The sequence below is a fragment of the Xiphophorus maculatus genome, chromosome 19, assembly GCF_002775205.1.
Source record: "Xiphophorus maculatus strain JP 163 A chromosome 19, X_maculatus-5.0-male, whole genome shotgun sequence".
NCBI lineage: Eukaryota > Metazoa > Chordata > Actinopteri > Cyprinodontiformes > Poeciliidae > Xiphophorus > Xiphophorus maculatus.
In genome coordinates this window covers 683,126-710,916 of record NC_036461.1, presented here as the reverse complement: position 1 = coordinate 710,916, position 27,791 = coordinate 683,126, and the positions used below count along the sequence as shown (strand labels likewise).

General features: G+C 43.5%; 1 protein-coding gene across 2 annotated transcripts; it reads left to right on the top strand.

The window, feature by feature from the left end:
* The first annotated feature begins 299 nt into the window (after window positions 1–299).
* LOC102227733 (leucine-rich repeat and immunoglobulin-like domain-containing nogo receptor-interacting protein 2) lies at window positions 300–26,977 on the top strand. Of its 2 annotated transcripts, none has more exons than XM_023353350.1 (2): window positions 300–627; window positions 23,952–26,977. In XM_023353350.1, the coding sequence occupies exons 1-2, from the start codon at window positions 600–602 to the stop codon at window positions 25,817–25,819; spliced, it is 1,896 nt and encodes a 631-aa protein (XP_023209118.1). In that variant the 5' UTR covers window positions 300–599; the 3' UTR covers window positions 25,820–26,977. The 2 variants fall into 2 exon arrangements, with proteins under 2 accessions (XP_023209118.1, XP_023209119.1); XM_023353351.1 differs by lacking the exon at window positions 300–627 and adding an exon at window positions 20,455–20,743.
* The last annotated feature ends 814 nt before the right edge of the window (window positions 26,978–27,791 follow it).

Below are 27,791 nucleotides of genomic sequence, written 5' to 3'. Positions count from 1 at the left end.
TAGCTAGCTCAGAGCTAACGTAAATATCATATTTAGCTACCTAGGAGCTAAATATTTAGTTTGGAGTTAATATTTTTGTATGCTAAATATTTAGCTCACTAATGAAACATTTATTTTGTAACATTTATAACTAAATGAATAACGTGGTGAAAATATGACTTCATGTTTATTCTCCCAAATATCTGAAATTGTTTCTGCTTCTTTCTGATCGCATCAGATGAAACTTTTATTGTGTAACTCTGTAAGTTTACAGTTTACAGGCTTTTACTCTGAAGGTTGACTCATCCAGTCTCTGTGAAGCTGCGGGCTTGACGCATCTTCATCCTCCTCCTCCTCCCAGCACCTCTGTCACGTTGCGCGGCTCCGACTCTTCTTTCAACCCGGAGCCGTGAGGCGGGACGCGGCGGCCGCAGAGCGAGCAGAGCCGCGGGTGAAACCTCCAGAGAGGAGCCGACATGTTCATCTGAAGGGTTTGTTTCCATGGAAGAGCGGCTCCGCGGAGCAGAGACCAACCCGGACAGCAGACTGCGTCCTCAGCCGCCGCTGCGCCTTCCCGCCACAGCGCGCGCCTCGGACTGCCATGTGAAGCCGGAAGGTGGATGTGGGCAGGTGGAGGAGCAGGTAAAGGTAAGAATCTGACCGGCGGGCTCCACCTGCAGCGGGCTTCGGTCCGCGCACTCTTCACCTGATGACACCTGGTTTCATCAGCAGGACAATTAGGCGGAGTCCCTTCATCCGGGAGCGAGAAGGAGGAGAAAAGAGAGCGGGTTTAGATCTGGTTCGTTCCTGATTTAGACCTTATTTAAACCAGGTTCAACCCGAGTTTAAATCTGGGCTAAATCAGGTTAATATCAGGTTTTATTCTGGTTGTTTTCGGGCCCTGAAGCGGCCCGTGGTTCTGATGGACATGGAGTCCAGCTGATGCTAAACTCCACAGGTTGGGCAGGGGGGGTGAACGGTGTGTGTGTGTGTGTGTGTGTGTGTGTGTGTTTGGGGGGTGGGTGGGAGGGGGGGCGTCATTTCGAGCTACTTCAAAAAAATCCCAGATTTTCCGTCTCATCCTGACCTCCACTACATGAAATCTACCTGAATTATAAATGACTCCTCTTCCTCCTGTCTGTTCTCTCTCTCTCTGTAAATGTATTCTTCCTGACGGGCAGCATGTTGAGGGGAAACCCTCCTGGGAGCGATTCGAGGCGATGAAGCGACTTGGTCGTCGAGTTCGGATCGTTTTGAGACTCGAACCGAGTCCACAAGTTTTTTCTTGTTTTCCTGCGTCGAGCCGTTGGAGGCCGATGGACGGAGGAAGCTGCTGCCGCCACCAAACCCAGAGACTGAAGAGCGGGTGTGTGTGTGTGTGTGTGTGTGTGAGGCGTTTCCATGGCAACCTGTCAGGGGTGTGTTTGGTCCCTGGAGGAAAGAAGCAGAGAGAGAAAAGATGAGAGGCGCGGAGAAAAGAGAGAAAGATAGAAAGTATCCCTCATTAGGGGGGATCATCCCCCCGGTACCAGATCAGCTGCATCCAGAACCGACCCAATATGGGTTCTAGATTTCATCCTGAAATCCAGAAAAATTAAAGAACTTTCGGCTCTGTTCTGCTCGGTTCAGTTTGGTTCGGCTCGGTTCTGTGGTATTAGCTGGATCAGGACGGCAGCTGATCCCAGAGGAAGCGGCTCCACATGGCAGCAACAAGTGGCACCAGAAGGAGGATTTTATTTTTCTGTTATTGATCCAGAGATAAAAGCAAAGCTGCTACTGTATAAGAACCTGGCCAGGTTCTGGTTCTGGTCGTGTTGCTTCTGGCGGAGCATTTGATTCGCCAACGTGACAAATAAAAACTCTTTACATCATTTTCTATAATCGTATTAATACCAGGCTGTCTGACTTCACTGTTCATATTTAGAATCAATAATCTGATATTTACACTGCAGGAAAAATCAGAATAAATGTGATTCATCCGCCGCTACGGCAACACCATCAGGCCAAAACTGTGAAACTGTGGTGGGGAGGTTTCTGCTCGGCCTGGACTGTTAAAGCATAGAAATAATATTTAATTTAATGAGTTTTTCCATCCTGATGAACCTCAGACTGAGTTCAGTTTGAAATTATTTTTTCTTTTTTAATTATTTCCTTTTTATTCCTCGTTTATAAAACAAAAAAATGGTCCGGAGTTTCATTTCCTCCACAACGAGGAAATGAAACTCCTGACCATTTTATTTATAAAAGGAGGAAATGAAGAGGAAGTGATGACCTCTGGCAGAGAAAAGGTCAAACGGTGGCAGCATCATGCTGTGCAGACAGAAGCTGATTTTATCCGGTTTTTATTTTATTCAGTTTCTTTCTTCGGGTCAGATTATGATCCTACATTGTTCAGCCAGGATTTGACTAGACTGGATGTTTAGATTATGTCCGAACCTTTTTATTCTCAAACGTTTTATTTTGGTCTCCATGGTAACCCAACATTATAAAACTCACACATGGAAACTTTAATTACCTTGTAATTCTGCAGCATCAATAATGAATAAAATAACATTTATGTGGCTGAATTGACCTCGATTTTAGTGTAAAACTTTAGAAACGTTTTGTGTTTCTACAGCAGAGTTTTAATAACCTGGAAAGAGAAAAACAAAAACATAACTCCATATTTCTTTGCAAAGCAATAAATCAAACCACAGAGGGAATAATTAAGAGTTTAATCTTTGCTCACCTTCTTATTGCAGCTGATTCACATCATTTTCATTTAAAGACAGAAAATCATTTTCTCATTGAAACAACAGATGATCAGCTAGGAAAATATTATTTAGATTTCATTTATTTGATTTAAAATGGCATCTATTTTTATTATTTCCAGCAGTCAATAGAAAAAAACAGAAAAGATAATTAACCTAAATCCATCAGGGTGTGAATACTTTCTGACTTTGGATCTTCGGCTCTTTAAGACGTTTAACTTTAAATGACTTAACAGATTTATTTTATCATTAAATTAATTTGCATTTAATTGTACCTAATTTATCCAGATCCTGGCTCCGCCCCCTCATCTCCTGGCTCCGCCCCCTTCCTCCTCCCTGATTTAATAGTGCTTCTTTACATCGTCTAAAAACAGAATCTGTAACTTTGTAACTTGATGTCGCTTCTATTTAGTTTATTTCACTTTAAAATGGCCACCTGGAGCCGCGCGGCCAGCTGCACAAACAGACAAGGATGGAAATCAAACTTGTCATTTTATTGCCTAAAGTTTAATGAGGAAAGATGGCGGCGATGCCAGCAGCCGTCAGTTATAATGACTGTCGGCCCTCGGTGGATTTACAGCAAACAGTTATTACAAGGTAAGAAGATTAACATTCATTTACTTTATAGTGATTAGAAGGATATCAAATATGGCGTTAAGGAGAAGGGCTAGCCATTGGTAACCATGGAGACAGTGCACCGTCATGTAGCCTAGCATGTATGGAAACAGCTGGTTAGCATCCCGTCTTCTGTCCGTTTTTAACGCTGCTCCGCTTTAAGGAGAAACACCGTTTATGACAGTTACATAAATCATGTGGTGTGAATTCAGGAAAAGTCGGTAATTTGATCAACACGTCATGGTGGAGGAGGAATGGCTCGGTTTCTAAGCTAGCTGTTTAAAACGTTTAGAAATCCCGCCGCCGATGAGCCAATCAGGCGAGTTACGATCACAGACAGATTAGCTGGACTGGAACTAGAAGGAGCCACGAGAAACTGGCAAAAACTCCGTTCATTACTGCCGTCCATCACTTCCCACGTCCATCATGGCGCCTGCGTTCATTAGTGACGTAGCTGCAAAGGGTCCGTTTCAGATTCTCAGCAGACGATCAGCACAAAACACAAAAAACTGAAGCTAAAGCAGCATTTAGTGGATCATGATATTTTATTTTCATATTCAGCATCTTTTCTGATCAAACTGAACTTTTTTCTCATTAAACAGTTTTTATCTGTCAAACGGCAGAACCGACTCAAACCTCACGTTTTAAAATATGAAGGAAATGTTGCAAATGGTCTCCGTTTAAATAAATAAGCAGCATTAACTCCAGTTTGTTTTCATGGGTTCAGCCAGCAGGGGGCGCCTGGGCCAGTAGCTGAACAGGTGGGTTCAGGTTGGACAGGTGCGTCAGTAGAAACCTGATAAATTAACAGAGTTTTAGGTTTGGTCTGGGATCAGTTATTGTAGCTGCTGTGTTTGGATCAAATAATTATTCATATTGGTTACAGAATATTACTTTACTGTAAGCAATGCTGATAAAATACTTAATTTAATTTGATCTTTAGTTTTAGACAACTTAGTGAAGTGCTTTTGGTGGAAATAAAATTTAGTTTATTTCTCAGTAAAATAGATAAAAAATATGGAATAAAGTTAATAATTAGAGGTAAACTCTTCAGTTTCTAACGTTTCAATTTCTAGTCGTTTCTAGTGACTAAAATGTTTTTTTTATAGTAAATACCTCATTTAATTACAGAAATATTGTAAATATTTATGCGGTAAATGAAGAGAAAGTCAAGTGTTTGATGCTTAAAATGGTTAATTTATTGGTTATGTTACAGTACAAATGCAGAGAAGTTAAACATTTATGAATTAAAAAATATCTTCAATAAGACTAATTAAAAACTATTTCTTTTGTAAGTTATTCAACCTGCTGCTGAATATTTGAGATGAATTCATAAAGACGTTTCGATTTTCCTCCGAGGTGAAAAAGACGTTTGTGGCTGAAGCAGAAACGCTGCCGGCTGCTTGTCTGACCGCAGCGTTGGCTCTTCTGATGATGGAAAATAATAAAACCGTTTTTGTTCTGCTGGATTTGATCTGCTCTGGATTTAATAAATAAAATCGTCTTCAGTTCTGAGCTGCAGAATCGACCCAGCAGCCGTTTCACGTCTCTCTGATCAAAGATGGAAACTGTAACGATGCGATGACATCACAGGAGAAGTACGGGGCGCGGTCTCAACGCAGCCGGACTCCCATGAAGCTAACATCTTAGAGCTGTGATCGGAATCATGGAGGATTTTTGTTTGTTACTCTGAATGGTGGAAGTGAAGGGAAAACCACTCATTTAAAGGCCTGAACTGGTTCTACTGGTCTAGTTGGGTTTTATTCCAGTATGAAGTTCATTACAGATCAATTTGTCAAAATGAGCGGAAGCGGCTCCTGGTTGCCATGGTGACATGCAGGAAGCATCTGAAGAGGGAAAGTCAAAGTGTTTGAAGTGAGGACAGGAAACGCGCTCAGCTTCCAGCGGAGGGAGGGGCTGAGAACGGCCACGCCCTCCGAGGCGGAGCCACCGAGCCTCAGCGGGACTAGGATCCGGATCCGGACATTTCTGATGCTCAGACCAATGCTTCATTATCAGGGTTCTGCAGAACCAGTCCGGTCAATAATTCAGCTTCATTAGAGCAGAAACATTAATAAATTTACAGTCTGCTTTCTGCAGCTTGCTGCTTTGTCTGACTGGCCGTCATGAAACCAGGAAGTTTAGAGTCACTAACAGGATCAGAAAGTTTGAGTTTCCTGATGAGGTCAAACACATGAAACGAAAATAAAATGACGATTTGATCATTTGACTGCTGGGATCAACAGATCAGAGAGAAAAAAGGCCAAAACGTTTCAGAAGATTTTTCCAAATGGCTGAGATTTTAACAAAAACGGTTTACTTTGGAAAACTTTGAGTCCAGCTGGATAAAGAGTCACTGATGATGCGGCAGCTTCCCGCAGGAAGTCGGTTGCTTTTAAAGATCCGCCATCTTGTTTCCATTTTGGAGTTTTAAAATAAAAAAACCTTTTCAAGAAGAAGATGGAAACATTTTCTTCCATGGGAAAGGTGTTGATATTTATGGAAAGTCAATTTAAATGAATGTTGCTGGGACGTTTAGTGGCACGCAGTGGTGGCTTTTAATCAGGGCAGCTGCCCAGGGCGGCATTAGAACGGGGCGGAGCGCCAAGATCTATAAAATGAAACAAACTGAATCTCACCTGACTGAATATGTTTTGTATGAATGCAGTGGATTCTAATTGGTCGGAGTGACACTGGGAAAAACCTTATTAAATCTGTATATTAGGAGCTGAAGTTCGCTGACGCGGGAACATTAGATTATTGTTTTATATTGTATTTTGCAGTATAACATCTGCTATAAGTTTAGCTTTGCAAATGAAGCCAGAAGTTTTAGTGATTTTTGTTCCTTTTACATTGAGTGTAGATATTAGTGTCACTTATAGAACAGATTTCATGTTTTAGTTCCACTTTTAGTTGTTAACAGATAAATCATTCAGCAGTGGAGACTGACTCCGCCTCTTCACGGCTCAGATGATGAAATGTGACACAAGCCAAAAGTCAGATTGGATCTGAGCTTCACCTGCTGGCCCAGCCCTGCCCAGAGGCATGCTGGGAAACGAGCAGGATTTGACTAAACTGGAGCGGAGAAACAGGAATGAGGTCAGAAGTCGACAGGATGGCCTTTGTGAAGCCGCTCCGTCAATGGCAAAAGAGAAGCTGGCGGAAAACTAAATGTTTAAAATCCGCTGGTTCAGGCTGCAGGATGCGCGGTGGTTCAGCGGTTCAAGTTTCATCTTATTGAAAATGAAACTTGACGGTGTGATGTCACCGACGATGAGCGCCGTCTTCCTGAGCTGTAAGTAACTAACAGCCTCATCCAGACATTTAGCAGACTCACTCAGCTGAAGAGCCAAACACGGGCTTCATGGTGGGATTCACTCACAAAATATCCTGCAGCTCCACAAACGTAACCTCATCATTTGTTTTGGCAGCAAATGTGCTGCAAACATTCCTGCGATCCAGGAGGCCTGAATAAATCAGAGCGCCTCGCTGATCATTTAACGCAGCAAAGCACTGAGTGAAAAAGGACAAACCAAAGAATCTGAACGTCATCGTCATGGCAACGACGTTTATAAAGTTACAGGAAAAATCAGCAGAAATAATTTGGGTTATTTATAGGAGGATTTATTTTTTAAGTTATTTTCATCAGGTTAGTCATTCTGTCATAAATGTTACAGTTTCAAACTAAATATTTAGATAACAAGCTAAGTAGTTAGCATCAGTCTAATTATGTAGCTAAAATCTACATGTTTAGTTAGCAATAAACTAAGTTTTTAGTTAGTAAGCCAACTCTTTACCTCCAAGTTAAATATTCAGATCAGAGCTAGCTTGGCTAGCTCACAATTTGCAAATTGGATGGATGGATGGATGGATACATGGATGGATGGATGGATGGATGGATGGATGGATGGTTGGTTGGTTGGTTGGTTGGTTGGTTGGTTGGTTGGTTAACGATTTGTTTTAAGCTGAAATGTTGAGAAAGAAAGGAGGAAAATGATCATAAAGAACAACATGAGATGTTATTTTCATTTCATCGATAAGTAGATTTGCCTATTAGCTAAATGGTTAGCTTGCTAACTGAATATTCAGTTTGGAACTGTGACATTTAAGGAAAAACATGATGTAAAATGAGTGCCATTTTTTCCTCTAAACTTGTTCTGGTTCTGATGGGACCAGAACCAGAACAGGTTAAGTGACCCAAATTATTGCTCATAATTTTTAACTTTAAAACAGAACTGATAGCAGTTTGCATCGAGTCTCTCCTAGATGCTGTTTGGTTGTCATGCGCAGGAAACAGATTCCGGTTTCTGCTTCAGTTGGTCATACCGGACCGGTTCTGGTCCCACCAGAACCGGCTTGGGATGAGGATCCGGCCGCCGCTGCTGGTCTTTGCTCTGGGGTTTGTCTCTGGGGTCATCGGGGTCGTCCTGCTGCAGGAGGAGCGGCGTCCTGCTAATGGACAGTAATGGACATGTCCTGTTGGATGGCGTCTCTGAGGACACCTCCTGTCAGCGCTGAGATGCGCTCCATCATCCGAGTTCATGTAGCCGCCCGGCCAGGGCCCAGTGGATTCTGGGAAAATGAGTCAGACGTGGCAGAGCGGAGGACTGCCGTTATTAAAATGTTCTGACCAGAGAACCTGGACCAGAACCTGGATCAGAACCTTCCGGTAAAACCATAGCAGCAGAACGCTTTGTATGAAGTACAAAGATATACTTTAAAGTTTTTGGCCACTTTATTAGGTACACATTGCCTGCTCTGACACCTGCTTTCCCCTTCATAGCTGCCATTTAATCATTTATTCTGGAAAAACTCTTTGTGGAACTTTATTAAAATGTTTAATCCAACTTATCTCAAGGTCTATAATTGCTAAATTGCATTTAATTGACAAAATTAGCTAAATTTTCAATTCAAACCCCATTTCATCTGCTAAATAATTGAATAAAATATTAATATGAACTCAAACAAACATATTTATAATTTTTAATCTTCAGGTTCTTCAACCGTCAGATTGGAGCAAAGTTCATCTTTCCAGAGTTTCTCTGATCGTTCGTGGAGCTTCTGTAGAAATGTGGATGCTAACATTAGCATTAGCTGCTACATTTTAGCATTGAAATGCTATTTTAACTTTGCCGCTAGGCTAACTCCTTTTAGCACAACTTGAACACAACAATAGTCTTTTCTAGTGTCCAATCATTTCGTTTAGAAACAGAAATGAACCCAGTGGGACCAGAGAAGCAGCTTGTTGTTAGCGGATGTCGGTGTGCATCAGATTTACTGTTGTACCAGAAACATGTGAATACAAAGTTCTGGTCAGACCTCTTGTATGTAAAAATTGTGATTAATTGTGTTAAAATCTGTGATTAATTAATCCAAATGAAGGCGTTACGGTCAGCAACAGAACCTGTACTTCCAAAGGGGAGGATCATGAAGTAAATGAGTTCTGAGATTTATTTTATGGACTCAGAGTGAGTCAGTAAACACCAGAGATGTGTTCATAATAACCTCTCATTCTTGTAGTTGGGAGGAAATAAAGCGTCTTTCTGTGATTTGGGGATTAAATCTCCGGTTAGCTGGAGCAGCTGCCACTGTTTGCTGTGTTTCTCTGATGGAAACGAGACGTGTTGCTAATGGCGTCTGCTAATGAACGCGAGCGGCCCGCTGTCCTCTGGACCGCAGCTGCTTTGTCCGCCATGACTTCTTATTGATTTTCTGGCACATGCTGTTTTTTCTGAATGCTGTAATTTGTCAGACTTATGACGCGATGCAGCTCTGATGATGCATTCAGTTTGCCATGAAGCAGGTGGCTGAACCTTTCTGTGCTTCCATCTACCAGATCATTATTTTCTGAATCAAGCGCCGCCTCCCAGAGGATTTCACATGTCAGAGATAAACCTGGAGTTCTCCTATTGTGGCTGATTCAGTGGAAAATTTCCATTGTGAATTTACTGGGGCGAATTCGTCTCATGCAGAGTGCGTCTGATTGTCAGTGCATGCGTGTTAATGCGATTTATCGTGGGATTTTACTGCTTAAATGGTCCATATCTGCTCCGGTCCCAGAAGACGCCATTTCTCTGGCTGGCTGTCGGGTTGCCAGTTGTGCACGGAGCAGGTAAACAGCATGGGAAAGCGTTCAGCTAGCCCACGCAAACATGCTCTGATGTGATGGTGTTTCATCAGCTGTCTGGGTTTAGAGCGCGGCGCCTCGGGCTTTCATCAAGACTCGGATTTAAATGAACACAAACTCCAGTGACTGCTGGATAAAAACGTCTTCATAAAGAATAATTCATTCAAACTATTCTAAAGTGATTCCTGTGCGTCCTGTGGCTTTCTGCCCAAGGTAACTTATCACACGGGGAGCCATGCTAAAAATGTAAAAAAATGATTAATGCTGTAAGAAAATCTTTCAGCTGATGACCAGGCCTGTTGCAATAAATCAGTTAATTACATTTAAAACAAGATCAATAACTTCAGTTTTTCTCTTTCTACCAAAAACTGGACGATAAAAGTTTTCTGTTTTTGTCTCAACTAGTCATTTTTGAAAGAGACTTCATAATTCATTTTATTTGTTGTTTCTGCTTTTTGTTTATTTATTTTGGATATTTAAAATGTCTTCCAGCTCCAGACTTAAATGTTTATTAGAATTTAACATTTATTGACCTTATCATCAGGTAAAATTTATGATGCCAGAACTACTAATGACGTTGAAGTTGGTGTCTGATTTGTAGCAGAAAAACACATCAAAATTAAATTTCTTTAAATTTAAATTTCGTTTTGTTTCTTTGAGAGTTTCTAGTTGAGTTTTGCACACATTCAGACTGTTTTGACCAGAAGTTGGTTATTCCTAACTAAAAACTGAAGTTTGTGTCTGTTCAATCTGGCTGTGAAAACAAAAACTGGCTGTTTCAGCTTCTTCTATTTTCATCTCCAACCTGGATTACAGAAACTGAAGGCTGTAAAATCAGATTATTTTTAGTTTTGAATGTTCCTGATGAGTTGGGTGATAAAAATTGGGGTTTGAGGTCGGGTCTCCTCAGAGGTTCTGTTTGGTTCTGTTCATTACAGAACCTGCGGTGTTGGTGAGGTCATTTTGACTGCCGCAGGCTTTTGTTTGCAATAGCAGAAGAAAGTGTTGAACCTGATTGTAAAGTTAGACGGCCTGATTGGCTCAGAGGTCTGATTCAGTCGATCAGCAGGTCTGTGAGTGACGGAGCTGAATCTCTCCAATCATCCATTAGCACGTTTAGCCTGCCGTCATGCACCTGTCCAGGTAAAAGAGGAAAGCAGACAGGATGTGAGACTGGTTCTGGGTTTTCAGTCAGCAGAACGACAGGCAGTTTAAATGTCTCCTTGTTGGTCACGTATCGTCTCTGAAACAGGAAGAACATCTTCTGATCGTTTCTCTCTGAAGGCGCTGATAAAGTGAAACATCCTGTTTGAGTCAGAAGACCAGTCAGACGTTTTATTCTCTTCTACTGGGAGCTGAACTGGGCCTGCAGGTCTTGGTCAGTGGGAGGAAACCAAACGCTGAGCTGGTCACAAACTCTTTGATTGACCTCTGACCTCTGGTCCTCCAAACCTCGGTCTGAGTTCGGTTCAAGTGAACTCTGGTTTGGGTTGAATGTGAACCAGAGGCCGCTCCAAAAGCAGGAAGTGGACTACAGTGCAGGGAATTCTGGGAAAAAACAACCAAAACAAGGGCTTGTTAGCTTCAGTCTCAATATTTAGTTGGTTTAGTTAGCTAAACTGTTTAGATAAATATTTTGCTATTTAACTAACATTTTTGAATGAATGAATAACATGAAGAACATGTGACCTTTGATGGGGTAGTATGATGTAAAATTGAGTTGTTTTTTTAATTTTCCATCATGTTTCCCTCATCAGAAACAAACCTGGAGTGTTGCTTTGATTCCTTCATGTTTGAGAAATCCTTTTGTTTCCATGGCAACCATTCAACTGCTAAACGTCTGGATGGACCTAGCCCCGCCTTCAAGGCCCAGCTCTTCCTATCAGCTGCGGTTTCCAAGCTTCAGATTCTTCATCTCAAAGAGCAGCTCCTCCCCTCTCAGCTCCTTCAGACTAGCCAGCAGCAATTAGCAAGCATCTGCTGAGCTCATTATAGGAGCTGCTGCTCAGAGCAATGCTGGTAGAAATGTAGTCAAAGGGTTAATAGGAGCCATGGTGGGGTGACTTCCTGGAGGCGGGGCCTCAGAAAGAGCAGGAGCTTCTTAAAGAGACAGAGGCCCAATTTAAAGAAGTTGAATCAGGAAGTCAAGTTTCTTTTAAATCATATTTGATATTTATGGCATTTTTAACAACTGAATTTAACATTGATTGTGCTATAAAATGGAAAACAGAATAAAAATCAACCTCCATTTTTTTCTCCTGACAGGCTAAATAACCAAAATTATTGCTGTGAATTTTTTAGCCCATAAACTAGTTTGAAAGGCTAATAGCATCATTCCATCAGGTAGTGACAGTAATAGTAGCAGTTCTCCAATGCTGGTAATTTTTGGCTCTTAAGCAGTTCCATAACGATCCTCTGCTCTGATTGGAGGAACTCCATCATGCTTTAAATGCCTGTAAAGGAAAAATCTCAGTTAGATATTCATGTTTTTAGCCTCTGATCAGATTTATTGTGAAAACACTGTAGAAGGTCTGTCTGCTCGTTGAGCGGTGTAATCCGGGCCATTCGGCGCCTTCAGCAGAACCAACTGTTTCATCCCAAAGTCACCTTGTTCCTCAGACTGACTGGATGGGTTTGGAGCTCGTGTGATTCTCCAGAGCGATAGCAGAGATTGGTAATCCGTCAGACTGATTTGGTGACAGGCGGAAGTGCTAATCCTGCGGTTTCATTCAGTGCCAGTGAAAACCGCCTGACGCCCCGCCGTGGGCCCAACGGGGAAAAATACAACTTATTTCCAGGAAAATCATCAGAAAGCTTCAGGTTTGGACCCAAATACCCACAGATTGGCTCTGACTGATGGACGGGACCCAGTCTATTATTAACCTTCATCACATTCAGCAAAACAGGAAAGGGTTTTCTTTTCATAAAGGAAAACCTTCATAAAGAAAACGTTCAGCCAGATCAGCAAGAAGAGCTTAAAACATTTGGAGGCAGCGCCTCGCTCAGCATGGAGCAGAAAACTGAAATATTTCTAAGAATCAAATGTGGCGGCTAGAAATGGACAGACTGAATATTATTCCTCCTGATCCTCTGCAGAATAAAATGCTGAGTGCAAGTGAAGCTGCCGCAGCTCGTTTCTCTCCCCACAGAACCCAACCGAACAGAACCGGAGAACAGGCTGCAGCACCAAACTCACGAGTCCAAACATCTATCTGATAAAGGAGAACCACTCAGCCTGTGATCTCAGTCCCAATTATTATAAAATAATTTCCTAAATGTTGAGTGGAGAAAAGGTTTGAGTCCAGAACCGACAGAGGAGAATAACAGAACCCAGTTACATAAAAATATAAAATGCAGTTTATTTTACTGTTTGAAGCCAAACCATTCAGGACCCTAGAATGATTTCATCCATTCAGTTGAATCCTTTGTGCTTTTACAGGAAGGTTATTATGAGCGTTTTGAATCAGAAGTCATTTTTAGAAGTTGATTCTGTTTTGAATTTCAGAAGCTAATTAGCAGCTGATTCTGAAAGTCCAGCTTTGTTCTGCTCTGCTTTCATGTGGATGAATCATTTCATTCTGAATGAATGGGCTCCACGTCACCACAATAATAACAATTATTTTCAGCTCGTCTTGACATAAACAGCTGGTCCAAACTCATAAAATCTGAATTCTTCACTTTCAATAAAAATTAAAGTTTATTAGATATTAATTTCTGCAGGTTTCCCCTCAGATTTCCAACATTTATCTGAGGTAATAATTAGATTTGGAGATTGGAAGGGCTAATCCTTAACTCCCAACACTCATTCTTTGTCATATTCTCTTTCAGTCAGTATTTGGACTGGACCGCTCCAAAACGTCAGTACTTCCATTCAGCAGAAACAGCTCTGCTCATCCACCTCCTCTTTAAATGTGTGTAACCTAAAGCGTTGTGGCTAACTATGCAGAGATTAAACCAATCAGATATACAGTACAGACCAAAAGTTTGGACACACCTTTTAATTCAATGAGTTTCCTTTATTTTCATGACTATTGACATTGTAGATTCACACTGAAGGCATCAAAACTATGAATAACATGTGGAAATATGCACTAAACAAAAAAGTGTAAAACTGAAAATAGCCCTTATATTCTAGTTTCTTCAAAGTAGCAACCTTTTGCTGTGATTACTGCTTTGCACACACTCTGCATTTTCTTGATGAGCTTCAGGAGGTCGTCACCTGAAATGGTTTTCACTTCATAGGTCAACCTGCCCTGTCAGGTTAATAAGTGGGATTTCTTGCCTTATAAATAGTTATGAAAATAAAGAAAACCCATTGAATTAGAAGGTGTGTCCAAACCTTTGGTCTGTACTGTATGTCAATGGTAAACAAACCCAAACCTAGCTACTTTGTTACCCGTGGTTGTAAAAACAATACCTTGTTGCCACAGTTACACATCTAAACATCTGCCAGTAAGAAAGACAGCGTCAAGAGGGAAAAATCTAACAACATAGTTAGCTGATCTAGCATAGCCGAGCTAACAGCATTATGCTAGCATCATAAAGTGATTTTTTGGCCTTGTGTTTCCAGACCAAAGCTAATATTTCTAAGCTAGTGCTACATTCGTGTCATTTTAGAGGTTCTGCTCCTGTTTCCAGATGAAAGCGTCCTCCATCACTAATGTGGAGCTCTGGTTCACATCTGACTCTCTTCAAATGGAGCAGAACTCTGGATCAATAATCAGATCAATATGGATTCCACATAACAGCAACAGGCTGCTATTAGCACAGAGCAAACGCCTCCCAGCAGCTCAGAGGCATAAAAACCAAAGACGGAACAGGAAGGAAACCCTGCTATCAGAGAGGAGACGGTTCTGGTTCTGGTTTCATAGTGTGCTTTTGAAGTGAAGCAACATGGCCGCTGCGGCCCTTTTGGGAGATTTTATCATTGGTGTCAGGCTTTGAGTGAAGCCGGAGATAATCCTGACCTTTGACCCCCTGCCAAGAGTTTAGCTCTATAATAAAGCTGATTTGCTTCAGATTACACAGAAGTAGTTTTATTATTTAAACGTGGCGGGAACAAAGCGCCGTGACCGGCCGGGCCGGGGAACCGGTACCATGAAAAATGGATGAGTTCCTGAGACTAAAATTAGACAGAAACTGAAGCTGGTGATTGACCTTCAGGTAGCAACAGGCAGGAGGAGAACCGCCAGAACCAACCGGGTCCTGGAACGGGTCAGAACGTCGCTCCAATCCTCCAGCACCAGACATTCATATTCCCTGAATAAAACAAATAAAACGACTCATTCATGAATATAAACTCTGACCATGAATCGGTGGTGCGTCTCCCGCAGGGCGCCATTTTAAATCTAGACTAACAGCAATAATTATTCATGTTCATGTTTTCACTCATTTCTCTAATCGTGTCACAAATTTTGTTAGCAAGCTAACTGTTAAGCTCTAAACTACATATTTAGCTTTGAACTAGATAAATGTAAACTAAATAGCAGTTTAGTTTACAAACTAGTTTAGTTTTTAAACTAAATACTTACGGACTAAGTATTTAGTTTATAAGCCAGATATTTAGCTTACAAACTAATATTGTAAGGTGACTATGCATCACAATATTTAGCTTTCAAACTAAATATTTAGTAAGCTAAGAGCTAAGTACTTAGCTAATTTAGCTTCAAATAAAGTTAATTTTCATCTGCTCTGCGCTTCCTGTTGCAGATGAAAAAATGGCGACATCCGTAGGTGAAAATTATAACAAAGATATAAAATGTTTGAAGTAATTCTGAGTTTTTGCGAATCAAAAATATAAATCAAAAAACTTTTAGGTTAAACATATTTAAGTCAACCTGTTCAGCTAGTTGTGGATTTTCCTCAGATTAACTTATCAAGACCCTGCAGAGCAGTGACATCATTATTCTGGCATTTAGCAAACTGTAATAATGTTGATAAAATTAACGAACCTAAAACAGGTAAATACTGAGTTTTCCAGGGTGTAAAAAGCCTTTTTTTAATTTTATTTTATTTTATTTAACCGAAACGCATTGAATTGTGCAACACCTTGTTGAAACAATAATTACTGAGATCATAAATTTTAACACGTTTTGTTGAATTTTTTTTTTTACTTTAATAGTTACAAACGTTTTGGATCTTTGAATATTTTTCATAAGCGCGTCAGAAGAGGAAGTTCTGGTTTCAGCCTCTTGGCGGCGTTCAGTTTGTCATTTACTGCTGAGATCGACTGAAAACCTTCCGCGATCCACTGGTCAACCGCGATGGACGCATTGAGCACCTCTGCGCTAGATTGTTCCTCTTTAGATCCAAAGATAATAACTGCAGTTTGGGTTTTAAGCCAATTTATTTTTCATAATTTCAATTTGCTCGATTCTGTGGTTTATGGAAACGCAGCAACTTTTTGTCATCCAGACAAAGACATTCATAGCAATCTCCTTGACCAATAAGTCATGCTGGGCTTGATGGGGGCTGTTACTGGGGGTTTGGTGACAGGGCGCCGCGGCCTCAGAGGCAGCAGGAGCAGTGAAGTAGAAAGCAGCTCTTTAATTGGCCGACAGGAAGTAGACGCTCTAAATAACCAGCAGGAACATGAATCGAGATCCTGCTGCCAGAAAACTGAAGACATTTGGAGGAGGAGAGGGAGAGGAGGTCCTCCATACTGCAGGTTTTTGGGTTCTGCTCGGTTTCATCATGTCTCGGTCTCTGTTAGGATGGAGTCCCAACTGCTGGACCCAGCAGAACTCTGAGGTTCTGGATGTTTTCTAGTGAGTCTAAATATACGGTTCGGCTCAGAGAGACGGTTCGGGATGCACGCCGCGGCGGCCACTTGGGGCCGGCGAAGGACGGTCATCAATCTGTGATTCCTCCAAAGCTGCTTCATGGTGAAGTGATCGGAGCTGGATCCTCCACTGGATCCACTGGGATCCTCTTTCTTTTGGATCTAATCCCGTCTATGGCAGAAACCCGTAAATAGCAGATAAAACAAATTGGCTTCATTTCCCTGAGGACTGAAGAAACGAGGTCTGAAGCCAGAAACATCCAGAAGGTCCAAACTGAAGTTCCAGTCAGAAATGAATAACTTTGTCAACACTTTGTGAACAAATAAGCTATTTCCCCTGAGGATCAGTAAATTATATTCTGTTCTATTGTACATGAGAACATCCTCTTACTGGCTAATATGCCAGTAAGAGGATGTGGACTATCAAAATAAAAGCTGGCTCTTGAGGGTTTGTGTATAAACTCCAGCTCGGTTGCTGTAAACGTCTCGGTTGCTGTAAACGTCTCGGTTGCTGTAAACGTCTCGGTTGCTGTAAACGTCTCGGTTGCTGTAAACGCCTCGGTTGCTGTAAACGCCTCGGTTGCTGTAAACGCCTCGGTTGCTTTAAACGTCTCGGTTGCCTTTAGACGCCTCGGTTGCTGTAAACGCCTCGGTTGCTGTAAACGCCTCGGTTGCTTTAAACGTCTCGGTTGCCTTTAGACGCCTCGGTTGCTGTAAACGCCTCAGTTGCTTTAAACGTCTCGGTTGCCTTTAGACGCCTCGGTTGCTGTAAACTCCTTGGTTGCCTTTAAACGTCTCGGTTGCTGTAAACTCCTTGGTTGCCTTTAAACGTCTCGGTTGCTGTAAACTCCTCGGTTGCTGTGAACGTCTCGGTTGCTGTAAACTCCTCGGTTGCTGTGAACGTCTCGGTTGCTGTAAACTCCTCGGTTGCTGTGAACGTCTCGGTTGCTGTAAACTCCTCGGTTGCTGTGAACGTCTCGGTTGCTGTAAACTCCTCGGTTGCTGTAAACGTCTCGGTTGCTGTAAACGCCTCGGTTGCTGTAAACGTCTCGGTTGCTTTAAATGTCTCGGTTGCCTTTAGACGCCTCGGTTGCTGTAAACGCCTCGGTTGCTTTAAACGTCTCGGTTGCCTTTAGACGCCTCGGTTGCTGTAAACGCCTCGGTTGCTTTAAACGTCTCGGTTGCCTTTAGACGCCTCGGTTGCTGTAAACGCCTCGGTTGCTGTAAACTCCTTGGTTGCCTTTAAACGTCTCAGTTACCTTTAGACGTCTCGGTTGCTTTAAACGTCTCGGTTGCTGTAAACTCCTCGGTTGCTGTGAACGTCTCGGTTGCTGTAAACTCCTCGGTTGCTGTAAACGTCTCGGTTGCTGTAAACGCCTCGGTTGCTTTAAACGTCTCGGTTGCCTTTAGACGCCTCGGTTGCTGTAAACTCCTTGGTTGCCTTTAAACGTCTCGGTTGCTGTAAACTCCTCGGTTGCTGTGAACGTCTCGGTTGCTGTAAACTCCTCGGTTGCTGTGAACGTCTCGGTTGCTGTAAACTCCTCGGTTGCTGTGAACGTCTCGGTTGTTGTAAACTCCTCGGTTGCTGTAAACGGCTCGGTTGCTGTAAACTCCTCGGTTGCTGTGAACGTCTCGGTTGCTGTAAACTCCTCGGTTGCTGTAAACGTCTCGGTTGCTGTAAACGCCTCGGTTGCTGTAAACGCCTCGGTTGCTTTAAACGTCTCGGTTGCCTTTAGACGTCTCGGTTGCTTTAAACGTCTCGGTTGCTGTAAACTCCTCGGTTGCTGTGAACGTCTCGGTTGCTGTAAACTCCTCGGTTGCTGTAAACGTCTCGGTTGCTGTAAACGCCTCGGTTGCTGTAAACGCCTCGGTTGCTTTAAACGTCTCGGTTGCCTTTAGACGCCTCGGTTGCTGTAAACTCCTTGGTTGCCTTTAAACTCCTCGGTTGCTGTGAACGTCTCGGTTGCTGTAAACTCCTCGGTTGCTGTGAACGTCTCGGTTGCTGTAAACTCCTCGGTTGCTGTAAACGTCTCGGTTGCTGTAAACTCCTCGGTTGCTGTGAACGTCTCGGTTGCTGTAAACTCCTCGGTTGCTGTAAACGTCTCATCCTTTGTGTTAATTGAGTTTCTGTAAAAATGGAAGCGTCTGAATAAGATGGAGGGAATGCGAACGGGTCAGACGGACCCGTTTCTGCTCCACCAGGCTGGACAAACCACTGCTGCTAGTTTGGTAATGTGTAACTTTGCTGCGTTGCTGGTTTGTGTTTTTGGTCAAACGGGTCTGAGCGTCAGACCTGGAGGATCATGGAGGTTCTGTTAATGTTCTGCTGAACATTATTGGTTCTGGTTCTGCCGATTCTTCAGAACCAAAATGTTCTGGGATTTTCCTGAACACAAACCATCTTCTGGTTTCTCAGAAGCAGATTGTTTTTCTGTCTGACTTATTTGGAGGCAACCGTTGCCGGCAACAGCAACCAGCCTGGTTAGACCTGAGCTGCTCCTGCTGGTTTCTTTTGAGGGATTCTGTTCTGTTCTGTTCTGTTCTGTTCTGTTGCTGCTGGTCATCAGCGAAGCAACTTTAGAGGAAAAGTGACGGCTGAGCCAGCAGCAGACTGGATGGTTGAGGCATCAAGCAAAGCGCTGATGTTCAGACGGATCAAAGCCTCGTCAGTTTCAAGGTTACGCTCTCCGACGTCCCTGGGACGGATCTTCAGTCCAAGGACAAGTTTTCCCGTCTTTGGAGAGTCAGCAGATCCTTTGAAGTGACTCAGCAGCCGTCAGATCGGCTTCAGTCTCAGAATCCACCAAAACGCTTCTTATCTGCTGCTGCCGTGAAAATAACAATGTTTCCAACGTCTGACATGTAAGACCACTTCTGAAGAGTTAAACAGTCAGAAATGAGCAGCAGTAGTTTATTTAGCCTGTCATTGGAGAGCAATGGGAATTAATCATTTATAAACTAAACATTTAGCTAATATAAATGAACTTGCTAACAGAAGTGGATAACCAAAAACAGATGTTACTTTGTGTGAGAGGAGAGGTCAGCAGAGCTGTAACTATGATGGAGGCAGTAAAGAGGGTCATTAGCATCATCGCCGGAATCTTACTGTCACATGAATATTTGGGTCAGTAGTAAATCCTGCAAGATATTCACTGCCAGTAGTTTGCAAAATGAGCTGTTGTCGTTTAATTAGCAGCAACCAGAAATGAGATTCTCTCTGCAGAGCCGACTGCCTCAGCTCACATCAGGAGGTTTTTCTTTAAAATGAGGATTTCAGAGGGAGCCGGGTAAATCTGCTGGCAGGTCCAAGTCCACCTGGCTGCAGCAAACAGGAAGGGCGGGACGGACCGCTGTCAGTCTCTTATTAACTTATTTGGAAATGGGGCCATTGCACTCCAGAAGTGAGGGGGGCGCTATTTCCTATATTATCCGCAGTCTCTCGTTTTTATTTTCTTTTGAAATCTGTGATATGTTTTTATCTTTAGGAAGGATTTTCACTCTCAGCATGAATTTGAACTTCTCTCTTTTATTTACTTCAGCGCAGCTCACAGTTTTTAACAGATTCTGTAGTTTCCTGTGAACTTCTAAATCTGCTCCTTAGTCGCATCTTTTCGGGCCTGATACTGCCTCTAGTGGTGTGGGGGTGGTAACACAACTAATATAATTACATTACTAAATCAGAATACCACAAAGTCTTATATTTCAGCAGAGAGCATCCATCCTCTTTATTCATCAGTTTGAGCCTCTGAGCTCATGAAGGCGTTACTCTGGGAACTAAGAACATCTATTAGAAATCATTTATTGACAGTGCAATAATTATTCTTAGCCAAACTAAATGATAACATTTACCTGTAGCCTGCTAAGAGTTTTACTCTATGCATAAATTGCTGATATTGTGATTCTATGAATATGATTTATTTATTTTATCGTTTTGGAGTTGAAGGAAAATTTCCATGTTGATAGACTAAATAGTTTAACCATATTTTTTCCTATATAATTATAATTATTCATCCGGTGAGGCGGGAGGAGGAGCAGAGCCAGGAGGGAAAGCCAGGTGGACCGGTACCAGACGGACAAACGGGTCCAACCGACCCGGTTCTGTTCTGATTCGCTTCCTCGGAGGAGCTGAAACAAACCCGTTACGTGATCCTCCTCCTGGATTGTTTTTTTTTTTTTTTTCATTAATTTGATTGGCACACAGCGGACGGGAGTCGGGGTTTGTGGTTGCCGTGGCAACGGCCTGCTCTTTGTTAAAAGGCTACGTTGCTGGCATCTCATGTGTCTGCGCTGCGATCGATAATAAACCCATCCAGAACCAGAACCAGCAGAACCTCCACACCACTCAGCTTGCAGAGAGGAGGAAGAAGATGATGAAGATGATGATGTGGCAACAGGAGGAAGGAGAGATTAGATGGAGATAGGAGGAGGAAGAGGAGCGCTGCTCCTTCTGCCTCATCCGGGATCTTTTCTCTGTCACTCACTGATATCAAAGTAAGGTGTGTGTGTGTGTGTGTGTGTGTGTGTGTGTGTGTGTGTGTGTGTGTGTGTGTGTGTGTGTGTTTCTCTCTGTCTCTCCCCCTCTCTCCTCACTCTCTCTTTCTGTCTCTCTGTCTCTCTGTTCGGCTTCTCCTCCATCAGGATTCCGGTTCGGTTCCGTTCTCCTCGCGGCTCTAATTGGTACCGATGTCCGCCAGCTGAATGCAGATTTTGCGGCTGTTGAGGCGGTTCTGATCAGCCCAACAGCCTGTGGCTGCTCGGAGGTTTTCCGGCTCCCGAACCGAACCCGAATCCCGAACCCGGCTCCTCCTCACATCTGGTTTAAGAGCCGCAAATTGACAATAAGCTTCCAGCTTTAAGGACTGAAGCTCCTGTTAATCTGCGCGCGCAGCTCGTCATGACGCGCCGATCAGTTGAAATGAGTTTATTATGGGATGGAGACCTGTTGCTGAATCATGAATCATGCTGAAGGAGAGCAGCTGGTGGCCGTTTCCATCCTGCAACTTCATAGGCAAAGATGAACAGCAGTAATTTGAATATTATTAATTGGGTTCATTTTTCAGTCATATTTCCATCGTTGTTCATTCATCTAGAATGTAAATATTTAGCTCAAATTTAAATTTTAAGAAATCCGCTCCAAACTAAAAATTTTATTTAAAAAAGTATTTAGCTAAATATTTTTTGTTTGAAGGTATACAAAATATTGCTAAATTAATTATTTAGCAATCTAAGTATTTCTTTTAAACTAAAGTTGGTAAAAAATATTTAATTAGCTAAAAAAAAAGTACTTTATTTAGCAATCTAAATATTTTTGTTTGAAACTAATAATTAACAAGTGAAGTATTTAGCTGCAATATATGTAATATTTAGTTCTGAACTAGCTGGTATGCAAATATTTAGCTACCTCAGCGCTAATTGTTTAGCTAATATGCTAATTCACTAACAAATGAATGGATGTTGAGTTTCAAAATAAAAGCCGGTAATAATCTAGTGTGTGATCCATTGGGAAACGTCTGTATTGATCTTTAAACAGCTGAACTGTAGGGAGAACAACCACATGTTGGGTCACTTGTCAGGTGATCACGTGATCCAGCGATATGGTTCTGATAAGGGCGATAGGGCGCCATCTTGTGGGGGGCGCTATAGCAGACAATCCTAAAGACTGCTAATTACTTTTAAAAACACCTAAATATTTAAATAACCATTAAAAACTGCTTTTTGTATTTACTCAGGTTATCTTTGTCTCATATTGGGATTTATTTTATCTATAAAACATGTAAATATGACAGGAAAGAATCTTTAAGGGGTTGAATACTTTTTCACAGCATTTTTTATAGCAGAACTGGAGAAAATTACACCGATGTAATTTTTAAAATGTTTCCAGTGATAATTATGGAAACAATGGATGACTTATTTACCCAGAGGTTTGCTGGTAAATCTGCTGCAGGGTTTAATAATAGCAGCAGCTTATTTTAGGTTTGCAACCAAACACACACATTCACACACACACACACATCGAGTTATCCTGCAAAGGGCGTTTAGCCTGGCTGCAGCTAGCAGAGGAACATTTTAATCTCATGAAACATTTCACTCCTTCACTCTCTGCCTCAGTTTCTGCTCTGCAGGCAAAGAGAAAGACGCTGAAAATGGAGGAATGTGTTCAGACTAGGGTTAGAAGAGTTTGGGTATTTTATTATTATACTTTTATTTCTTTAAGATTTTGGTCTAATTCAGTTTGAATTAACACATTTTTAGTGTTTTCTTGTTTTATTTAGTTAAATATTGCATCAGTTTAGTGTAGATTTGATCAGTTTTTCATATTCAGGAAGGTCAGAGTATTGTTTTGTGATTATGTGAACATTGACTGGGTAATGAAAACCCAACAGAAGGAAAATGTATTTAATTTTTGTCCAACAGCCAATCGACTCTGGAGTTTTATCCAAAGATTTTCTGTCGCCATTTTGCAGACTAACGTACGTGAAGCGAAATAATTTACCGACATCAAATCACGGTTTATGTGGGGAAAAAATAAATTTCACATCAGTTTGAAAGGCTGATAAAAACGAATCTTACATCTATAATTTCAGTATGTTTTGGTTATTTTTATAAACGCAGGATATTGTTCCAGTTACATTTTTCCACATTAATTACTGTTTTTATTTATTTTAGTGAATGAAAATGATTTCTTACTATCAGTTTTAGTTATTTCATCATGTTTTTGTTATTACAGTAACTTTGATGCAGCTGAACTCTGAACCTTCGGAGCCACATAAAGACGGTTACAAAGTCGGCCTCCTGTCACCTGGAGAACGTTTCCAGGACTGAAGAGAAACTCATCCACTTACATTGATTACAACAACAGTAGCTGAGTTTACTTTAAATGTAAAATTCCAAAATTGAAAGTACAAAAAATAAATTCACTGAGTGGAAAAAATGCAGAAAAAACATGTTTTGGATCAAAAGTTGTTCTGCTGGGACGAGTCGAAACAGTTTTCACATCATGAATATTTTCATGTTTACATCGCTGACATGATTTTAATGACTTTAAGCTTCTTCAGATGTGATTTTAATTTTCCTCATTTAATGGAAACATTTCCAGCGTTTTATCAGCCTGGCGGGTCACCAGGCTTTACTTCATCCCTGCCAGGCAAAGAGTTGTTTAATTGTGAATCGGAGTGTTATACACCACTAACAGTACCAGCTAGGTTTACAGTCTAAATACTTTGAACTGGGAATGCACCAGCTGCACCTGTTAGCATCACACACTATTGTTTCCAAGTCGTGATGAAATGTCGTTCACCTCCATATTTTTGGAACTTCCGACATGTTTTAGCTCAGAAACATGGTGGCCTGCCTCGGCAACGCTAGCAACAGGAGTAGCAGGTTTTCTGGGAGAAACTCTGACTGCAAATGCAAAATAGTTTATTAATTTATTAGAGGAGGACAGACAACGATCTGCAGACTTTTGTTGCTATGGATCAACATATTTCACGTTTATTGATCATTTTCACGATGGAACTGGATAAAGCGTAATGCCTCAGCTGGTGATTGTATGATGTTTTTATAACTTTTTATTTTTATATTTTTAAGAAGGAAGGCTGTTTGAACTGCCTTGTTGCTGTTCTGGTGTGACACCAGTAACCCTGGCTGATAAGGTCATTGATTGATTGACTGACTGGTTTCCTGCTCTGCTTTGTTGCAGGGCTTGTTGGTGATGTTGCTCTGTTTGCCGTGATGGTGGGTAAGAGAGCCATACGGCGCCTCCTGCTGGCCGGCGGCCTGCTGCTGGTCCTGGCCGGCTCCGCCTCCGGCTGCCCCGCGCGGTGTGAGTGCTCCGCCCAGACCAAGTCGGTCAGCTGCCACCGCAAGCGGCTGGCCAGCATCCCGGAGGGCGTCCCCATCGAGACGCGCGCCCTGGACCTCAGCAAGAACAAGCTGCGCCTCATCAACTTCTACAACTTCTCGTCGTTCCTGCAGCTGGAGGACCTGGACCTCAGCGACAACACCATCAGCGTAGCCGAGCCCGGCTGCTTCCACTCCAACGTGGCGCTGCGCTCGCTCAACCTGCGCAGCAACCAGCTCATGCTGGTGGCGAAGGGCGTGCTGGCGGGCCTGACCAACCTCACGCACCTGGACCTGAGTCACAACCGGCTGGTTGTTCTGCTGGACCACGCGTTCCAGGACCTGCACCGGCTGACCTTCCTGGAGGTCAGCAACAACCAGCTGGTGTTCATCTCCCAGCGCGCCTTCACGGGACTGCTGGGCATCCAGAGTCTGACCCTGGAGCGCTCCAACCTCACCGTGGTTCCCACCGACGCTTTGGCCCACTTGCACAACCTGCTGGAGCTGCGCATGCGCTTTCTGAGCATCAGCTTCCTCAAGCCTTTCTCCTTCAAGCGGCTGACTCGCCTGCGCCACCTGGAGGTGGATTCCTGGCCCCTGCTGGAGAGCCTGCCGCCACTGTCGCTGCACGGCCTCAACCTGACCACCCTGTTCATCACCAACACCAACCTGTCTGCCTTTCCTGGAGCGGCGCTGCGCAACCTGCTCTACCTCACGCACCTCAACCTGTCCTACTGCCGCATCCAGCACATCCAGCAGGGGGAGCTGGGGCCTCTGCCGCAGCTGCTGGAGCTCCGCCTCCAGGGGTCGCAGCTGCTCTCCATCGAACCCCTGGCCTTCGCGGGCCTGAAGTCCCTCCAGCTGCTGGATGTGTCCCAGAACCGGCTGGACTCTCTGGAGAGGGCCGTGTTCGCCTCGGCGGACTCCCTGCAGCGGCTCTGCCTGGGCGGCAACCCGCTGGTGTGCGATTGCCGGTTGCTCTGGTTGCTCAGCAGCCACAAGCCGGCTTCGCTGCAGATCCTGGACCTGCAGCCGGAGTGCAGCGCACCGCAGCACCTTTTGGGCAAATCCCTACGGGACCTCAAGGAGCCGCTGGTGTCGAGGTACATGACCTGCACCAAGCCGCGGGTCGGCCCCAACGCCACGCAGCTGCTGATGGCCGACGAGGGCCAGCCGGCGCGGCTGAGCTGCACGGCAGAGGGAGCGCCGCGGCCCTCTGTGCTCTGGATCACGCCGCACAGACGCTACGTCACAGCCAAGAGCAGCGGCCGCGTGGAGGTCCAACCGGACGGCAGCCTGGAGATCAAGGCGGCGGAGCTGCATGACAGCGGCGTGTACCTGTGCATCGCCAGCAACCCGGCGGGCAACGCCAGCCTGTCCGCCTCTCTGGCCGTGAAGAGCCTGGGGACCGGCGACAGGCTCCACTACAGCAACCGCAGCTCCAGCTACCTGACAGAGCCCAATGGCACCTGGGGCAACGGCACGGTGCTGTACAACATGACGGTCCCCATCGACATGAAGACCATCCTGATCTCCGCCGCCATGGGCTGCCTGTCCTTCCTGGGCGTGGTGGTGTTCTGCTTCCTGCTGCTGTTCGCCTGGAGCCGGGGCAAAGGGCGACACAAGAACAACTTCGACATCGAGTACGTCCCCCGGAAGTCCAACGGCGGCGGCGCGGACGTGGCAGAGACCAGCGGCCCGCGGCGCGTCAACATGAAGATGATCTGACGGACGCTACGGCTTCAGCCAGAAAACAAAATGTCTGTTTGTTTTTTTAATGACAAAGTGGATTTGTGACAAACGAAAGTGATGTACTGTTTAGTGGCTGTGGGTCTGACGGTGGTCTAGTGATCAGTGGACTTGTGATATATGATGTTCATAATGTACACTCAATATAAATCTATAACCGACATATCAATATGGGACTGACATCGTGCTGCGAGTGACTCAGTGACGCGATGAGTAACAACGTGGCATCAAGGTGAAGGAGGGACAGACTGCAGCGTCACGACCGAACCGTCCCATCTCAGCTGCAGCCTGAAAGACGTGTGTGTGGGGGCGTGTGTGTGTGTGTGTGTGTTTCTTTGTGCATGTGCACGCATTGCCTTTCTCGTGAGGTGGAGCAACTAAGCGTTGAGGTCCAAAGTGTTTTTCTTTCTTTCTGGGTTTTTCTACCAGAAGCAGGTGTTTGTATGCAAACGCGCAAATGAATCTACTGACCAAATGCTGCAGAAACTGTAACATAGATCAGCCCCTTGTAGAAAAACTTCTGGTTTTCTAGACTTGAAAGGCGTTTCAGGAAAACGGGTCTGCTGCTCCACTGCACAGAAACAGAGAAACAGAAAGTCGTGTCGAATTTTATATCATAATAAATCAAAGGCAGACAAAAAGAGTCGGTGGCAAAGATTTATGGCCGCTGGGCAACTGGACCCTCTGCAGGTTGATCAGACCGTTTAACCTTGGCCAGGGGGCAGTAAGGAGGTCTGGGGGCAGTAAGGAGGTCTGGGGGGCAGTAAGGAGGTCTGGGGGGCAGTAAGGAGGTCTGGGGGGCAGTAAGGAGGTCTGGGGGGCAGTAAGGAGGTCTGGGGGCAGTAAGGAGGTCTGGGTCTTTCATAAATGGCCGTTTTGAATGTTGTAGTTTCTCGTTCTCCTTTAGTTTGTTCTGATTTTTGTTGACGATGTTTTAAATGTTTACGATGGGGAAAATAAATAATTAACCCTGAAGGGCAACTATTTGTAAAGGGGGGGCAGGAGGGGCAAAGTGGGGGGTGGAGGGGTATTTGTGTGATCCTGTTGTGATAAAATGTTCCAGGTTGTATAATTGTTTTCATATGACAAATTTATGGGTATATTTTCAAAAGGAAATAAATTCAACCCCAAAGTCTGGAATTACTGTTATTATTTATTAAGGATTTAATAATAACTGATTTTCCCTGCAGACACCAGCTAGTGATGCTGAATGTAGACCACCCCACGGTGACCTCTGACCTCTAAACTGCTGCTTCTTTCCTCTTTCTGAGTGTAGACACATTAAAGTTGAAGCCAGCTGAATGGCAGTGGCAGGCTGAGTTGAAGCAGGTCTGTTGACAGGGAAACGTCTTGGTGTGTCTGCAGGAGAAAACGCAGCGTTGTGTCAGCAGACCGCCTCACCACAGGTCTGCAGACCGGTGAGTCTGAATGAATCAGTCACTCAGTTGCATGAAATGTACTAAGAACCATCGGCGGATTCGGAGTCGGCTCCAGTTTCTCTCACATCGAGTCGCTGTCAGGAACAAACCTCTGGCTGGTTTTAGCATCTAAGATAAGATGAGATTTATTTGTCATTGTCATCAACAGATTACAATGAGATTGAGATTTGCTCGACTCGAGTTAAGATGCAGGTTATGTGTATATACATAATATACAAAGATAAAGAAATAAATAGTACAAAAAAATCTAAACACAACAGCTCAGTTTTTCAGTGTCTGATAAACAGCCAGGTTGGATTTAAACTAAAAGTTTTCCTGAACTTTAAAAATGCATCTGGATGGTCGGACTGCAGTCTGTGACCTGAGGCTATTTCTTAAGTCTAGTCACAGATTAACAGCAATAGTTTAACTTAATAGAGAGAATAATCAGAATTTACGTCACATTTTCAAATTTCAATGAAGAAATGAAAAGTGAGCAAAATGAAAAGCGATTTTTGAAACTTTCCAGCATG

What these genes read in the sequence shown, in the direction of transcription:
- LOC102227733 (XM_023353350.1), top strand. Translation starts at nt 600, where the DNA reads ATGTGGGCAGGTGGAGGAGCAGGTAAAG. An exon ending in AGGTGGAGGAGCAGGTAAAG is followed by an intron (nt 628 to 23,951) that starts GTAAGAATCTGA and finishes GCTTTGTTGCAG; the next exon opens with GGCTTGTTGGTGATGTTGCT.